General features: G+C 46.1%; 1 protein-coding gene and 1 pseudogene across 2 annotated transcripts in view; one reads left to right on the top strand and one right to left on the bottom strand.

The window, feature by feature from the left end:
• Positions 1–17,199, bottom strand: part of OSBPL3 (oxysterol binding protein like 3) — a 190,542-nt gene that overhangs the window by 91,514 nt on the left and 81,829 nt on the right. For both annotated transcript variants that reach the window (XM_047763555.1, XM_047763556.1), the window contains exon 2: positions 7,496–7,735. In XM_047763555.1, coding sequence (XP_047619511.1) covers positions 7,496–7,591 — 96 coding nt within the window. In that variant the 5' untranslated portion in view covers positions 7,592–7,735. The remainder of the gene's footprint in view (positions 1–7,495; positions 7,736–17,199) is intronic.
• Positions 1,945–2,357, top strand: LOC125117587 (40S ribosomal protein S8-like; annotated as a pseudogene).

Here is a 17,199-nt window from a genome sequence, read left to right as displayed (position 1 = left end):
TTACTCATATTTCACAAGTTTTGAAATAGCAATTCTCTCTCCCCCTTAGACATCCCTTAAGCTACTTAATATACACACAGAGCTTTGGGAACAGTAGGCTTTCTTTCTACCTAGCAACCACAAGCTCATTCATTCATTCATTTCATCCACGCTGACCCAAAATGTCTCCCAAGGGCTAGCCCAGGTACTTCATATATGTGATTTCGTTTAGTTCTCAAAAGGACGCAAAGTTATCTACATTTTGTAGCTGAAAAACCAAGACTCGGAGGTTTTCTCGAACATGGCAAGGTCAGCCAGCTGGCCAAAAGCAGAGCCAGTGTGAATCTAGGTCAGTGTCAACAGGGACGGTCTTTTACTTCCGTTTCATACTTTCCAGTCGAGCAGTCTGTTCGGAGAGCCCAGGTATAGGAAGCGTTTAAAGAGTGCATCATTTGCCAGAAATAACTCAATGCAGGGGTCTTTGCTCATTTTTTGAAATCCTCATAATACATCCGTCCCTGGAGTGAGGGGGCTGGGGAATTTTTGGCTTTTTGCTCCCATTCCCCACGTGCCCCCGGCTGTACCTTCCAACCTGCTCTCCAAAGAGGAACATTTACTGGTGGTGATGAGTAATTTCAGTCCAATAATTCTCATCTGCCAAAACCCCGTGCCAGTCCTGTGAGAGTTCAAAAGATATGAAAATAAGACCCAGGACTCACAGACCTACATGCTCTTTCAACCAATGAATTAATCAAGAGTTATCCTGGAGGGGAGAGAACGGGGCTGTGTTAAGCATGGCATTAGATTAGAGCATTTGGGAACAGAGCATCTACGAAGGCCTCTCTCAACTCCTGCCCGAGGGACTGGCAGAAAAGGGGTGCCCTCCTCCACTGTTCCTATTTTCTCATGAAGGGACTTGAACCAGCCTTTCACACCTGCCACTCCAAGGAAACCACTCGGCTATGTCATCAATGACCTCCACCACCAAAGGTCATTCTCAGGCTTCACTTTATGTGACCTATCAAGCAGCCCCACTTCAAAACCAAAGCACTGCACTTCACATGGGTTGCATGTATGTTGGAAATGACCCACAGTGATCATGTGTTATTTTTGTCATTGTTCAAGGGCTAAAGCATTAAATGAAGATTCTTTTCAAGAAAAGCACAAGGTTCAACGAGTAGAGTAGTTTTATACGGATCAGTCTAGCTAGAGCTCAGGATGGAGAAGAACCGTGAAGCAAAGATCAGCTTTGAACACTACGAGGAATGGGACCAACAACCTATTCTTTGGATAAGCTGGGTTCCTTTAGTTGGGGGTCTCCTGCAAGGAGCCCAGACTCCTCTCCAGGACAGTACAGAGACCCACTTCTTCTGCAGAGGGTCAGGGTTCTTGAAACGGGGCCATCTCAGTTCTGGCTCTGGAATTGGCCAGAATAAAGGGAGCTCATTTGTAACTGTTTCTTAAATTTAGAGAGAATCTCTCTCCAGTGAAGTTCAATGGCTTTTAGCCAGTGAAAATACCCAATTTTCTCTCACGACATCCCTGCAAAGGAAGTGGGAGGTGAGTTTGGTTTCTATGTCATGGATGGAGAACTGAGGTAAACTTCATTTGCCAGAAGTTTCTCCACTGGCAGACTATAAAGACCATAGCAGCCATCTCTTAATTTCAACCCTTTACTATCAATAAGGGGTGACGAACAGGGCATGGATGCTGCCGCTCACATGGCCTATGCCCACAAGCCACAGCTGAAACACCGCACTCTTTCCCACTGAACCCAGACTCAACGGCAAAAACCTACGCAACACAACGCTCCAAGCAGCTAACAATAGATGGGTTCTGGGATGGGGCAAGGTGAAAACATTTAACCCATGCAAAGACAAGGCCAGCAAAATAGAATGGGAGAGGAATTCAATGCCTGTTTTCCACTTAGCGTACAGGTTAGCTCTTTCCAGCCAGAACTGAGCAATGGACATCTTTCAGGACAAGTGGCACAAGTGCCACAAGACCAGGGGCAAGAAAAAGCCCTACCACAAGCAGTGCAAGTATAAGCTGGGATGCCCCAAGGCCAACCCCAAGACTGGCCCCCACCGCATACAGTCTGTGTGCAGAGAGGCAACAAGAAGTACCAGGCCTTGAAGCGGGACGTGGGAAAGTTCTCCCGGGGCTTGGAGTGTTGCACACGCAAGACGGGATTCCTGACGTTGTGTATAACGCATTCAAAGCATTCAGCAACCAACTGGTCTGTACCAAGACCTGGGGAAGAACCGCATCGCGCTCATGGACGGCACCCCGTACCGACAGTGGTACAAGTCTCCCATGCACTGCCCCTGGGCCGCAAGAAGGGGGCCAAGGTGACTCTTGAGGAGGAAGAGATTTGAAACCACAAGTGATCAAAGAAAATTCAGAAGAAATACGATGAAAGTAAAAAGAATGCCCAAACCAGCAGCCTCCCAGAGGAGTCGTCCAGCAGGGCCAGCTTCTCGCATGCATCGCTTCAAGACCAGGCCAGTATGGCCGAGCAGGCGGCTCCGTGCTAGAGGGCGAGGAGCTAGAGTTCTATCTGAGGAAAATCAAGGCCCAGAAAGGCAAATGGATCCTCCCTCCTGTCTCAGCTCACGGAATAAAGGTGTATATTGTTCTTAAAAAAAAAAAAGGTACAGGTTAGGCCAGATGTTGAAGACACCAAATTGAAGATGCCAAACGTAGCCTATCTTGGAACATTCTGTTACATTCTTCCATAAAAACACTTTGTTAATGTGTGTATAAAGTAAGGTCCATTTTATTTATTTATTTTTTGTCTTTTTGCCTTTTCTAGGGCTGCTCCCGTGGCATACAGAGGTTCCCAGGCTAGGGGTCCAATCAGAGCTGTAGCCGCGAGCCTACACCACAGCCACAGCAACGCCGGATCCTTAACCCACTAAGCAAGGCCAGGGATCGAACCCACAACCTCATGGTTCCTAGTTGGATTCATTAACCACTGAGCCACGACAGGAACTCCCATTTTATTTTAAAAGTATGCATTTCTATATATACGTTGCATACTTTTGCACAACACTGAAGAGGTACGGGTATGATGCCTGCAAAAGTTTCTGGAGGGAGAGAGCTGAACTCTTCACTATGAAAAATTAGATTTTCCGCAAATAAGAATGAAGTTCAAATGAATGTGAACGATAATCATAAAAATAAATGTTAATATTAACTCACCACCTACTATGAGTCTGATCCTAGATTAACTGCTTTCATTTTAATCCTCCTCATGATTCTAGGAGAAAATAACTATTGTTATTCCAATTTTACTGATGAGTAACCTGAGGCTGAGAGAGTCTGAGGTCATAGAACCAACTATTGGTTGAAACCAAGGTTGACTCGTTCAAGTTCTAATCCCTAGGCATACCTTCCTCTCCAAATTATCTTGATAAATTATATTTACAGACTGTTTCCAACACTGATAAAATGTGGCATACTATATTTAAAACTTCACAAGCCCTGGTATTTACGTTACAAGATGACAGAATCCTTCTCCTTGGGTTTTCACAGCTATGAAGTTGTAAACTTCATTTAGGTTCAATTTCTAAAAATGAAAACATAGATCACCGTGAACACCAGGTCTCAGTCCTTTTGTCCTTCAAGGAAGCAAGCTCCTCTAACACGGATCTATACAAAGGGGAGTTGTCTACACATAAAGGAATGGCTCCTTGAGGTTCTACGTGAGTGGGCTCTGGGACAGGAAGGCCAAGTTCAAGTTCAGTTCAAGAAACAAGGACCAGGGCAAATGCCGTGTGAAGAACTGAAAGAAAGCCAGTGTGGCTGGAGGACAGGGACGCCCAATGTCACCTGACGATAGCGGAAGAGAATTTAAGTGAAAATAATTTAAGAAGATGAAGTCTTTCAGCCAAGGCTGCACTGTAAGTTTACGCATTTAGTGCCCCTTCCTTATCATCACACTGGCGCCAAACAGCAAAAATACAAAGATATAAACACGGAGGGGTTTTGTATGTCTGCATGATAAAAAAACAAGATTAAATATCTCATGGATCAGACAAAAAATAGAAATACAAAGGATACTGCAGACAAAGGCATCCAGGAATCCTACTTCTGTGGCCTAATTGAAGCTAAAAATGTCCCCAGGAAAAGACTGGGATCTGAGGAAGGCTCCCTGCTGGAAATCAGAGAATGTGCGGGGGTTGGGGAGCACCCCACAGTGAAAGGGAGCTTTAAAAATTGGCTTATCCAGGGAGACTGCAGGGGGCAGACACAGCCTCACAACCTGGACCAGCCACACTGCCTGCTGCCTGCTGCCTGGTGGTGGATCTTAAGACATTCATGGTCTAGGTAACAGCAAATCCCTAGACAGGGCAGGGTTAGCACAGAGAAAGGACACAGGGCAGCAAACGCAAGATGATGTCCTAAACTATAACTCCAAAGCACGTGAGAAAAACTAGCATGAAGGAAGATGGCCCATAAGCTTAGCATCAGACTTAAGTCTTTGAGATGGAAGGAACAGAACCACCTAAAAATGACTTTCATCTGGAGCTTTAAATACAAATAGACAGGAGTTCCCTCTGTGGCACGGCAGAAACAAATCTGACTTGTACCCACGAAGATGTGGGTCTGATCCCTGGCCTCACTCAGTGGGTTAAGGATCTGGCATCGCTGTGAGCTGTGGTATAGGTTGCAGATGTGGCTTGGATTCCACGTTGCTGTGGCTGTGGTGTAGGCTGGCAGCTGCAGCTCCGATTGGACCCCTAGCCTGGGAACTTTCATATGCCATGGGTACGGCCCAAAAAAGTAAAAAACAAAACAAAAACACGAGTGAATGGAAACACGGTGTGATCACTATATTTAGCACCCCAGAGCCCCTGGATATGGCTGTGTTCCCTGAGGGCCACGGAGAAAGGACTTCCAAGGTCCCTGCACTTCTGCTGCACCTTCAGAGACTGAAAGACAATCTTGGGATGGTGCATCATGGCAAATGGACATGGACGGCCAAGGTGGACAACACAGAGGGAAAAGCTAAGCCAATCCCGAGACAGGACACCTTTCTTTGATAGAAGGCTGGGAAAACAGAATAAGAGTTCCCGTTGTGGCTCAGCGCATTAGGAACTCAACTAGTATCCATGAGGATGTGGGTTCAATCCCTGGCCTTGCTCAGTGGGTTAAGGATCTGGTGTTGCCGTGAACTGTGGTATAGGTTGCAGATGTGGCTCAGTTCCTGAGTTGCTGTGGCTGTGGTGTAGGGCGGCAGCTGCAGCTCTGATTGGACCCCTAGTCTGGGAACTTCCATATGCTATAGGTGTGGCCCTAAAAAAGAAGAAGAAGAAAAATAGAATAAGAAAATGGTCCCTGAAAATTAAACATGGCTGTATAACTAGTTTCAGGCTAAAGTTGGAAAACACTTGTGAAATACTCCATCTTCTCTGCCAAAGAGGAGAAATTAAGTGTTTCTGTTTATAAAGTAATATTTCATGAACATGAAAGTGGGAGATCCTAAATATAAAAGGTGGCCATTTGATGGCTTTTCTGGCTGAATGACCCACCCATTCTAAGTCAGAAAAGAAGGCGAGGAATCAAGTACATGCCTCTTACCCTTTTTGATGTAACCTCAAAAAAAAAAAAAGAGTTCCTTCATGCCTCGGTGGGTTAAGGATCTGGTGGTGTCATTGCTGCGGCTCTCATGACAGCTGCGGTACAGGTTCGATCCCTAGCCCAGGAACTTCCACATGCTGAGGGTGTGCCAAATAAAACCTCCAAACAAAACAAGATAAAGCCAAATCAATCAATTTCAAAATAAGTCCATCCAAAAAAAAAAAAAGTTTCTGTTATTCATTGCACTGGAATTTCATTGCATTGCTCCAATTCCCACATGTTACAAGCACAGGCTGTTTGAATACATCACGGGCTCTCCCTTTATCTGGGATTGGGGGGGTACCAGTAGGTGCCACTAAGTGCAAAGGGCTGGGGGAAGAGCGCAGCGTCAGCTCTAATCCCAACCAGATTGGTGGCCTAGGGAGAGAAAAACCGCCAGGGCAAAAAGCTGGCACGTGGGGTGAGAGTTGATACCCTTGTGCCTCATGGAACAAGAACTCCCAGAAAGACATGACACATTAGCCAAGGAGTAATGTGAGACTTTTTTTTTTAATCCCAGAAGGAAATAATGATAGTGAAGAAAAATTCTTCCTAACTTCTCAGGGGAGATCTGGGGCGCTCCCCAAATGACCCTAGGCTAACTTGTCAGAATTACAGAGTCTCATGCCCTGAAGCAGCACTGAAAGGTGGCGGGCTTCCTGTTTCAGGCAATATTAGCATGAGAAGACCCATGATGATGTGTCATAAATGTCTGGACTTGCCGGAGGTGGGCGGTTGCTTGACGGATGCTGCCAAATCTGGAACCAAGGAGTTGGGGCCAATTTAAGCCAGTATGTCCCCCGGGGGAAGGCAATGCCAACACAGCCAGCAGACACTGAAAAGGCTCAAAGACCACTTTGGTTTGTAAACCCATAGCTTTTTGACAGCCCACTCTCTCTACATAACTGAAGGTAGAAGAATTATAATGATTAATGTGCATTTACGGCCATGGATCTAAAACTAGCAAATTCTGCCAACCAAGATTTTGTAGCAGGGAATCCAAGGAACAACATATAATTAGCTGACAGTTTTTTAGGAGTTAATTATTCAGTCCTTTGTTTCACTTCTTTCTTCTTCCTACTTAATTCCTTTTGACCATGTCTCTGTTGAATTGCTTCCGGCATCCATTAGAGAAGTAAAGCGGCTGAGACTCAGAGTTATAACTGGGCAATCTGTGGTTGGAAGCTGTCCTAAAAGGCTTGGTAAAGGGAAGGAAGAGGAGGGCGGCAGGATATTAGAGTCACTGGAAAGGGAACTGTGTGCTTTTTTGTTTTGGTTAGCACGACATAAAGGAAAGTGCGGCCTCTGGAGTGAAACCAACTGAGCTTGGCTTTCTTGTTCTTCTATTGAATAGACTAGCTGTGTGTCCTTGGGCAAATAACTCAGTTGCTCTGACTCAGCTTCCTCACGGAGAAAACAGAGGTATTAATATCTGTGCTGGAGGACAGTTGCAAGGATGGAACAAAACACTGCAAAGAGCCAAATACAATTCTTCCCATCCAGGGGGCTCTCAAGCTGCATTATTCAATTACCTAAAATTTACTCTTCTCAGATAATTAAGACATGACTGGAAGCAAATGCTCTTAAACTGAGAAGAAAGAGTTCCAAAGCAAATGCAGACAGTTCTTATCTGCAATCTTCTTAACGATGCAAACTACTGCCTCTGGAGTAGGTAAGCAATGAGATGCTGCCGTGTAGCACAGGGAACTACAACTACATCCAATCATCTGTGATGGAACACGATGGAGGATAATGTGAGGAAAAGAATGGACATATATGCGTAACCGGGTCACGCTGCTGTACTGCAGAAATTGACAAAACACGGTAAATCAACTATGATAAAAAATTTTTTTTAAAAAATCTGCATCTTAAAATTTGCATTAAACTTTACCTGTCGACTTCCCTGCTTGGAAGAGCAGCTACTTGTGCTCCTGGAAGGTGAGACCAATTTTTGGGACACTCCAAGGTTCTTCTCATCAGTCATCATGGGCAGTGGGTGACTTGGCCTCGATGTGATCAAAATGCCATCAGAAGACAGCCGAGCAGAGAGTATGGATGTCCCACACAGGCAGGTGGCCCAGTTTTTATCCAATATGTTTTAAAAGCATTTTGGATGACCCAGAGGAAATCCCTAAAATCAAAAGAAAAGAATTAGAGAGAAGGTCGAAGGCGGCAGACATTACCTATAATTAGCCACTGATCATTAATCACACTTAGCTCTCATTGGAAATTCTAGAGTTGGCTTTGCGTGAAACTTCGCAACATGCCCGGTTTAAGAACAAGGGTAAGGAAATTTGAGTCCAGGCACATACAAAATCAGTACCAACAAAACCATCCCAAACCACAATGTGATACCATGTAATACCCACCACATAATCAGAAAAACTGGTTTCCATCGTGGCTCAGTGGTTAACAAATCTGACTAGCATCCATGAGGATGTAGGTTCGATCCCTGCGCTCATTGAATGGGTTAAGGATCCGGCGTTGCCATGAGCTGTGGTGTAGATTGCAGGCGAGGCTTGGATCCTCATTGCTGTGGCTGTGGTGTAGCGCAGCAGCAGCAGCTCTGAATCAACCCCTAGCCTGAGAACCTCCAAATGCCATGGGTGCAGCCCTAAAAAGACAAAAAAAAAAAAAAGATATAATCAGAAAAACTAGAAAATAACAAGTGTTGGAAGAAATCAGAACCTTCAGGCATTGCTATAAAATGATACAGCCATAGTTGACTGAAAACAGTTGGGCAGTTTTAAAAAAGTTAAGCATAGAATTATCATGTGATTCAGCAATTCCACTCCCAGGGAGATATCCCAAAGAACCACAAACAAGCATGCTAGCAAAAACTTGTACGAGAATGTTCACAGCAAGGTTATTTCTTCACAACAGCAAAAGGCAGAAACAACCCAAATGTCCATCACCTGAGGACTGGGTGATCTACCCTGGGCACATGCTACGGAGGGCTGTGCCGCTCACCTCGCCCCTTCCAAATCAAAGGTTGCAAACCTGATGCCCAGGGAGATGCGATTAGGAGGTGGGGCCTTTGGGAGGGGTTGGGTCCTGAGGGCAGAGCCTCATGAATGGAATGGATTAACGTCCTTATGAAAGAGACCCCCAGAGCTCCCCAGCCCCTTGCACCACGTGAGGCCACCATGGTAAGCCCGCTTCCCGAAGACGGCCCTTTGACCTGCTGGCTTCCTGGCCTTGGACTTCCAGCCTCCAGCACTGTGAAGAATACATTTCTGCTACTTACAAGCCACCCAGTCTGTGGTCTTTTGTTATAGCAGCCCAAGCAGACTAAACAGCATATTCATACAACGGATTATCATTCAGGAATTAAAAGGAACGCAGCACTGATGCTTGCTATAACATAAAGGAACCTTAAAGACAATGGCCTAGGAGTGCCCGTTGTGGCTCAGCAGTTAACGAATCTGACTCACACCCATGAAGACGTGGGTTTGATCCCTGGCCTGGCTCGGTGGGTTAAGGATCCAGCATTGCTGTGAGCTACGGTGTAGGTCGAAGATGTGGCTCAGATCTGACGTTGCTGGGGCTGTGGTGTAGGCCAGCAGCTATAGTTCCGATTTGACCCCTCGCCTGGGAATCTCCATATGCCACAGGTACAGCCCTGAAAAAGACTAAAGACAAAAATATAAATAAATTTTAAAAATAAACCATAATGTGGTGGAACAGAAACTAAGGGGGAAAGCGGAATTTTCCACATCACCTCTTAGCATATTAGTAATTAAAACTGATTATGTGTTGACTCCATACTATTCACTGCTAAGCACTATAGTATGGGTTTCCCACGCGTATTGTCTCATTTATCAAAGTCTGATGGGATGGTGTCATCTCTCTTTTACCCATGAGAAAGCTGAGTCTCTGAGAAGTTGGGTCATTTGCCCAATCACACAGCTGGCAAGAGACTGAATCCAGGCTGGATCCCAGGCCTTTAACCTCGGTGCAGGAAAGGAGCATCGATGGCCACGTCTGGGGATGACAGCAACTACTCCAAGAACGGAGGAGCTGCACAGGGAAGATTCAGGGGCGGGGGGCATCACAAGCCAGTTTTGAAGAGGCAACGCCCCATCCTTTGCACAGCACATACAGTACCCATCTCCAGGACGGCCAAGCATCCCTGGTCGGGAAAGGAATCCACCAGGACAGAGGCAGAGACTCCTTCATGAAACCCAGTCCCCCAACACGGAATTTCTCGGCCGCCTTTCTGATTAACTTCTGTATCCCAAACTTCATTCCCTTTCTTGTTCTGTCACTGTTCCTCCTCGGGACTGAGGGGTATCAAAGCAGAAGGGGGGACCCTATGGGGCCTTCCCAAGACACACCCACCCCACCCCCACTCCCACCTCCACCTCCCCCTGCCTCTTGTTTGCAGAAAAGCTTTAGTCTCCCAGGACTCCCCTGAGTCTCAAAGGGCGGGCCCAAGAGTTAATGATTAGGAAATGTGAAGCTGTAGAAACAAAGAAGAGCTGTTGGGCCAGGAAACTGGTAACAATTTAGGCTATAAAGTAGCCACGCAGCAGGGTCACCAAGCTCCCAGTTCCCTGAAAGCTGCCGATGAAGGTCTGACACGCACTCCTAAGTTGTTTTTACCAGAAGCAGACTCCCACCCACCGGGTGAAAACTGTGGACCGCAAGCACAGAGACCCCAGACTGGTTGAAATGAGAAGACTGGTGAGGCTTGAAACTTGACTTTGATGCCAACCAATCCAAGGACTGTGCATGAGCTGATGGCACACGCCATGTAGACCCCCCACCCCCACGCTGCCTTCAAAACCTTTGTCTCCCAACCGGCACCTTGCCGATGGTCTTAGGACGTGAGCCCACCACTTTCCCAGGTTGCTGGCACCCTGAATAAAGCAACTTTTTTTTTTGCTTTTTGCTTTCTAGGGCTGCACCTGCAGCATGTGGACGTTCCCAGGCTAGGGGTGGAATTGGAGTTGCAGCTGCCGGCCTACACCACAGCTCACGGCAACGCCAGATCCTTAACCCACTGAACAAGGCCAGGGATCAAACCCGCGTCCTCATGGTTATTAGTCAGGTTTGTCACCGATGAGCCACAACAGAAACTCCCAACTTTTCCTTTTTCATTAATGCTGGTCTCTCAAGTATTGGCCTCTTGAGTGGTGAGCAGCCAAACCTGGCTTCATCCAGTTACATTTACACCTGCAGCTCTTAGGGGTGAATGAGTGCCTTTACCCCAAAGGGTAAGGAGCAATGAACATGTCTGGGTTTGGGCTTCAGACTTTTATTTGACAGACCAAGTTCAAATAAATTCTACAACTTCCCCAAGCATGTTAAGAACAATAAAATACTTTACATACCTAATCCTTTGGTTCTTAGTGTTCATATAGTCTAATTTTATTTATTTATTTGTCTTTTTGTCCTTTAAGGGCCACTCCCATGGCATATGGAGGTTCCCGGGCTAGGGGTCCAATTGGAGCTGTAGCTGCAGGCCTACACCAGAGCCACAGCAACGCGGGATCCTTAACCCACTGAGCGAGGCCAGGGATCGAACCCGCAACCTCATGGTTCTTCGTCCGATTCGTTAACCACTGAGCCACAATGAGAACTCCCCATATAGTCTGATTTTAAAAGAAGGATCTTACAGAGTTGTCCAAGAACCAGCTAGTTAAATATTACACCAAAGTTTGGATTCATTATTAGGTACTCAAGTCTCCTATGCCTTTCACTAACACTTCGTTCTTTAAAAATGAGTATGCTTAAGCCATAAACTAAAACCAAAATGATGAAGAGAAATATTAAAAATCTCAGGAAATCAAATTAAGGTATTAATAGACACAGAACTCAATTCCCACACTGCTTTCATAGAAACTCTATTCATTATGTATGGAGTCCAACAATAAATAAGACTAAAAGCAAACACACACCAGCTTCTTCGTAAAGTTAGCTTTACTTATGGGACACAACTAACTACACGTGAAGTTAGACGCAAATGCAGCCTCGTTAAAAACTGCCAAGAGAGGCTGTTAAGCTAGATTAATAGTTTGTTTAATAGAGTGTTGGCTGTTGCTGCTTAAGAAAGAGAAAAAAAGAAAATCCTGATGGGAGCCCCAAATGATAAAGTGTCTGTGGGGGTAGCCGTTGCCATGACAACCAGTTTCACAGCGGATGAGAAATACCAACAAAGGGTTTCTGTTTGTGTGTGCAAGTACCATTCTTTTTTTTTTTTTTTTTAAAGCCTGAGATTCTGACAATGAGGGCGTGATGGGAGGAGAGGTGGCGGGTGACCGCAGAAGAGAAAGAAAAGAGCACGTGGACAATAAAATGAGAGTCACAGGAATTTTGAAACTGTGCCAAATCAGAAGCACCACATCCCTGTCCTCAAGGCATCTGACAAAAGTCATCTTTATCATTCTGCCAAATTTCACTTCATCGTCTGTGGCTACTACGGCCAGGGCTGTGAGTGGGCTATATCCCATACTCATTTATACACACTACTGTATATGGAATACATGAGTAACAAGGACCCACTGTACAGCCCAGGGAAATCTACTCAATACTCTGTAGTGGCCTATATGGGAAAAGAATCTGAAAAGCAATGGTTATACCCATATGTATAACTGATTCATGTCGTTGCACACCAAAAACTAATACAACATTGTAAATCAACTATCTTCTAATAAAACTTAATTAAAAATACATAAATACAGGAGTTCCTGTTGTGGCTCAGTCCGTTGGAACCTGACATAGTGTCCTTGAGGATGCAGGTTTGATCCCTGGCCTCGCTCAGTGGGTTAAGGCTCTGGCCCTGCTGTAAGGTGCAGCATAGGTCGCAGATGCAGCTTGGATCTAGCGTTTTGCCGTTGCTGTGGCTGTGGTGCAGGCCTGCAGCTGCAGCTCCGATTTGACCCCTGGCCCGGAAAAGGAGCTGTCCATATGCAGCAAGTGTGTCTTGAAGAAGGAAAAGTAAATAAATAAATAAATGGTACTTGGAGTTAAAGCCTCTGAAGGTGCCACCCCCTATCGCCCCCACCCCTGCCTCTTTTCCTTCTCCAGGGGAGAGAAAGGGTGGGAATCCCCAGCCCCTCCCGCATCCATCCCCAGGCCAGTCTGAGATTTTGCCTAGGGAAATGCACCTGTTTCATCCCCCAGAACCTTCCTGCTCAGCCTCATCACAAATTCAGTTAAAACGACAAGAGGCAGCTGAAAGGGCAAAAGAAGTCAAATTGCGGGGAGAGGATACACTTACAACAGGGCAGAGCAAAGAATGCAGGCAGCAGTAGTCCAAGACAAAGGTACCAGAGGACTAAGGTGGTTTCCTGGAATGGGGCAGCTCTTGTGTCCAACCTAGGGGACCCTCTGGGCTGGCCTGGGGTGGGGGGGGTCACCAGAGGAAAGACCGTGATAGAGTCCTCAGGCAGGGGACTCTGACAAAGGAGAGTCCCATGCAAGTCTGGTGTCCTCTACTCCAACTAGCTGGCGAAGGACAATGGCAAAGAGAAAGCCCTTCAGGAGACAGATGCTGGCCAGGAGCCAGGTCGCCGAGCCCCCAGGAGGGGGGGGTGGTGGTTAATGAGATGATGAGGCAGGTACCCATGCAAGACCCCCAGTCCTTTTACCCCTCCCAGTGACCTTCCACGGACAACCTCTAACTCAAGAAGATTACTGGTTCGAACAAAATACAATAGTCTCCCTTCTCAACCTAAGGACAATAACTTATTTCCCCCCCTTATCTTTCACTAAGGCATAAATAACTCACATGCAGTAAAGTGAAAAAATCCTAAGTGTCCAGACAGCTCTATGAAATTTTACATTTGCAAATCCCAACAGAATCAGCACCTGCATCAAGAAATAGAGCATTTGCAGCCTCCCCAGGAGGTTCCCCCAACCCCGGCCATTGATCTGCCTGGTGGGGAGCTGGTTCTCCTGCTCCTGCAAGGACTTGTCAACGTGCCCCCGGGACAGAGAGCTGCCACCTCCCTGAGCTCAGGGGAACAGGAAGTATGACCGCTCTTGCGCCTTCCGCCAAAGACAAGTGTTTGTTGTGCAACAGAATTCACCCTGAGATCTGCTTTCATTTCAAATGACCACCTGGTCATCAAATCCAACAGGCAGAAACAGCCCAAGGCATGCAGGTCAATTTAAAAATGTCCTCTGTGTGCCTGAGTCTTCTCTCACCACTGCCATGTGGAGAAGCTGCTGGTGAAAATGATGCACTATTTTTTCCTTCTTTCTTTCTTTTTTGGTCACTTTTGGCCACCCCATAGAATATGGAGCTCCTGAGCCAGGGAGCACATCAGAGCCACAGTCTAAGCGCAGCTGCCGCACTGCCAGATCCCGAACCCACCGTGCCAGGCCAGGGATCAAACCCCTGTCCCACTGGCTCCCAAGATGCTGCTGATCCCAATGCACCACAGTGGAAGCTCCGAAAATGGTGTACGTTTAAACAGCTAAACATCCAATGCAAACAGATGCCATTCTTGAGGCTCCAATAGGAAAGAGAAAACTCGGATTTCTACCAAGAATGGGGAAGAATAAAAGACCAAAGCACTGCCAAGCGTTTTGTCAACAAAGGGTATTTTAAGGTTTATTTTTGAAATGTTCACTAAGAAAAGAATATACAGTTTGGGAAAAGACACAAAGCAGACATACGCATCAAGATGTATGTGCTTTGGAAGGAGCCAGACTTAGGTTTGAATGGGTGCTTCCTTATTACAAATTCCGCCCCTTGACCAATGCATTAAGCTCTCTGCTCTTTGGTGCTTTTTTATGTAGGAAATGGGGAATTGCGAGGCTAAAATGGGGAAATGAAGATAAAAGACCTGCCTTGAATGTAACAGACATTCAACTGTTACGAGTTCCATTTCCTCCTCTCCTGGCTTCCTGAAAGTGGCATATGTGCCATATTCCTCTTGCAAATAGGGACTCTATAGAATTTTGAAACATCTTTGTCTTTCAACATATTGATATTTCCCCAAATCCGTTAACACAAGTGTGAAAAGATTTTTTAATCGTCAAAGCAGCATGCTTACCTTGGAATAAGACGTCAATGCAGAAAGATCAAAGCCACATTATGCATCACCACTGGTTGTCCAAAAAAGCAACTTAGTATTAACTGATGGGTTTGAAATAGCAGCATGCAACACAGCTACTTATTAATCCATTAGGCCTAGGGGTCTGCACCCACATACTTGGTCACGTTTTGTTTGAAAAACAGGTTTTGCTTCCAGCCTTGGAAACAACTTACATGAAGACCAGACGGCATATGGTTCCAGTTAATGAAAATTTTCCCAGGAAAATACGCCAACTAAAGAAGTCCTTTGCCACCCAATTCAAGGATTGAGTCACCGGCCACAGAAGTCACTGACCTTCAACACACCCTCGAAGGATTTCGGGGCAGAATCAGGAATGGGGCACTTTGTGCTCTGGGAAAACTGGTAGAACAGGCCTTCGGATAATTAGATTATTTCCAGGAGAAATTTTATGAACTCAATTTCTTGCATCTTCCCATACTTAGAAAGGCACTAAAACCATTAACTAAGACATATATTCCTGGACTAGCAGCAACCTTCTATGAGATGTGTGCTTGGGGAGTTCCCATCGTGGCTCAGCAGAAACGAATCTGAATAGCATCCGTGAAGGTGCAGGTTCAATCCCTGGCCTTGTTAGTGGGTTAAGGATCCAGCATTGCCATGAGCCACAGTGTAGGTTGCAGACGTTGCTGTGGCTGTGGGATGGGCCAGCAGCTACAGCTCCGATTCAACCCCTAGCCTGGGAACCTCCTATGTGGTGGGTGCGGCCTAAAAAGCAAAACCAAAACAAAACCAAAAACAGTGTGCTTAACTGCATGGACTATCCATTCTCCAAAATCACATATATAACTGACCTCTCCTCCTGCCCCTTCAGAGCAGTTCCAAGCTATCAGACCGGCTGTCTCCTAGGCTACAGTCCTCAGTGAGTCCCCAAATAAAGCAAACTCACAGCTTTCATATTGTGTTTTGATTTCAGTCTACCAATATATAGATAAATTACGTACTGAGTTAATACCAAAAAATCAGTAATGGAATATCCATTTCTGCTCTTCTTTGGTAAAAGAAAATCATTCAAATCCTGGGTATGCATTTTTTTGGAAATGATACCCTTTCAAACACCCTGATTTCCAAAACGTTTCACAACGTTACATGATCAAAAGCAAGGCTTTGGTTATTTGGCTGTAAGCTCTAAGACGGTCAGAGGTTTCTGGAAGCGAGTTCTAACCACAGTGCCCTGCGACAAGCTGATGCCTGCTGTTCGTGTGAAATGCTGGCTAATCTTCCTTCACTATCCAGACCACTGCCTGCTCCCGGGGGAGGAGTACGAGGCTCAGAGGCAGAGTAGTTCCCAATCCCCACTCCCCTAAGGGCAAACAACTCCTCTGCAGACCAGTTTTTTTTTCCTGTCTTCTCTCCCCTCTGGGAAGACAGGGTAATGAGACCTAAGGATGCACGTGCTTACCTCACACTGAAACGGAATATCCAATTCCACCCCCTCAAAATCCAGGCTAAAGGTGTTCTACCCTCTTTGCAATCCACTTCTTCAAAGAAGAGCAAATTATGGTGCAGCCCAATCCAGCAACAGAATTGCACCGGGACACGGAGCTCAAGTGTGGTGTCCTCCTCGAGACAAAGAGCTTGACAGTGACCCGGGCTGGAAGTTTTGCTTCACCCATTTATTTGCCATCACTAAGTAAACAGAATGAGAAGCATAATAGTACTTCGTTGCATTGAATCATGGGACCGAAGGGGGATTCTAGCCCAACTTCTCATCCAAAGGGAGAGAGCCTTCTGTAACATTGCTGGATCACTCTGCCTTGACCCCTCCCTTGACAGAAACAAGGCACCCCATTGCATAGTCTGTTAAAGATGGTTTTTTAGGAGTTACCTGTTGTGGCTCAGTGGGTTAAGGACCCAACACAGTCTCTGTGAGGATGCAGGTTCCATCCCTGGCCTCATTCAGTGGTCTAAGGGTCTGGTGTTGCCACAAACTGCAGCGTAGATCGCAGATGTGGCTCATACATATCTGGTGTGGCTAGGGCACAGGCTGCAGCTGTAGCTCTGATTCAACCCTTAGCCTGGGAACTTCAATAAGCTGCAGGTGCAGCCATTAAAAACAAAAAAAGACGTTTTTTTCTCTTAGACTTTTGTCTCACTAGGACACACATCACGGGTCCTCAGGCTGCCAATGCCCTCTGTCACTACAGAAAACAAGATGAACCATTTCTTTCGCCATAACCTACATTGGAACCATCACCACTCCCATCTCCCACCCACCAAGTATTTTCTCCTCCAGACAAAACAGTCACATTTTTATCAGTCATTTCTTAGGTGGTCCCCAGCATCACAGACCCAACTCAGATTATACTTCAGTTCATCTGTGCTTCCCTGAAAATGGTGCAGATCTAAAGACAAGTCTGCCGGGCGCAGGAGAGCAGGAGGCAATGACCTCCTCTGCCTTCGACACCCTGAAATTCTTAATGCTGTCGACTGCACCCCAGCTTTGGGGACACCCACACCTCTTTAGAGCACTCAGGGTTCTGACCGTTTCCTAGGACTCTGGTGTGGTCGGAATGGTGGGCAAGCT

Source organism: Phacochoerus africanus, chromosome 16 (assembly GCF_016906955.1).
Source record: "Phacochoerus africanus isolate WHEZ1 chromosome 16, ROS_Pafr_v1, whole genome shotgun sequence".
Lineage (NCBI taxonomy): Eukaryota > Metazoa > Chordata > Mammalia > Artiodactyla > Suidae > Phacochoerus > Phacochoerus africanus.
This window is presented reverse-complemented; position numbering and strand designations above follow the sequence as displayed.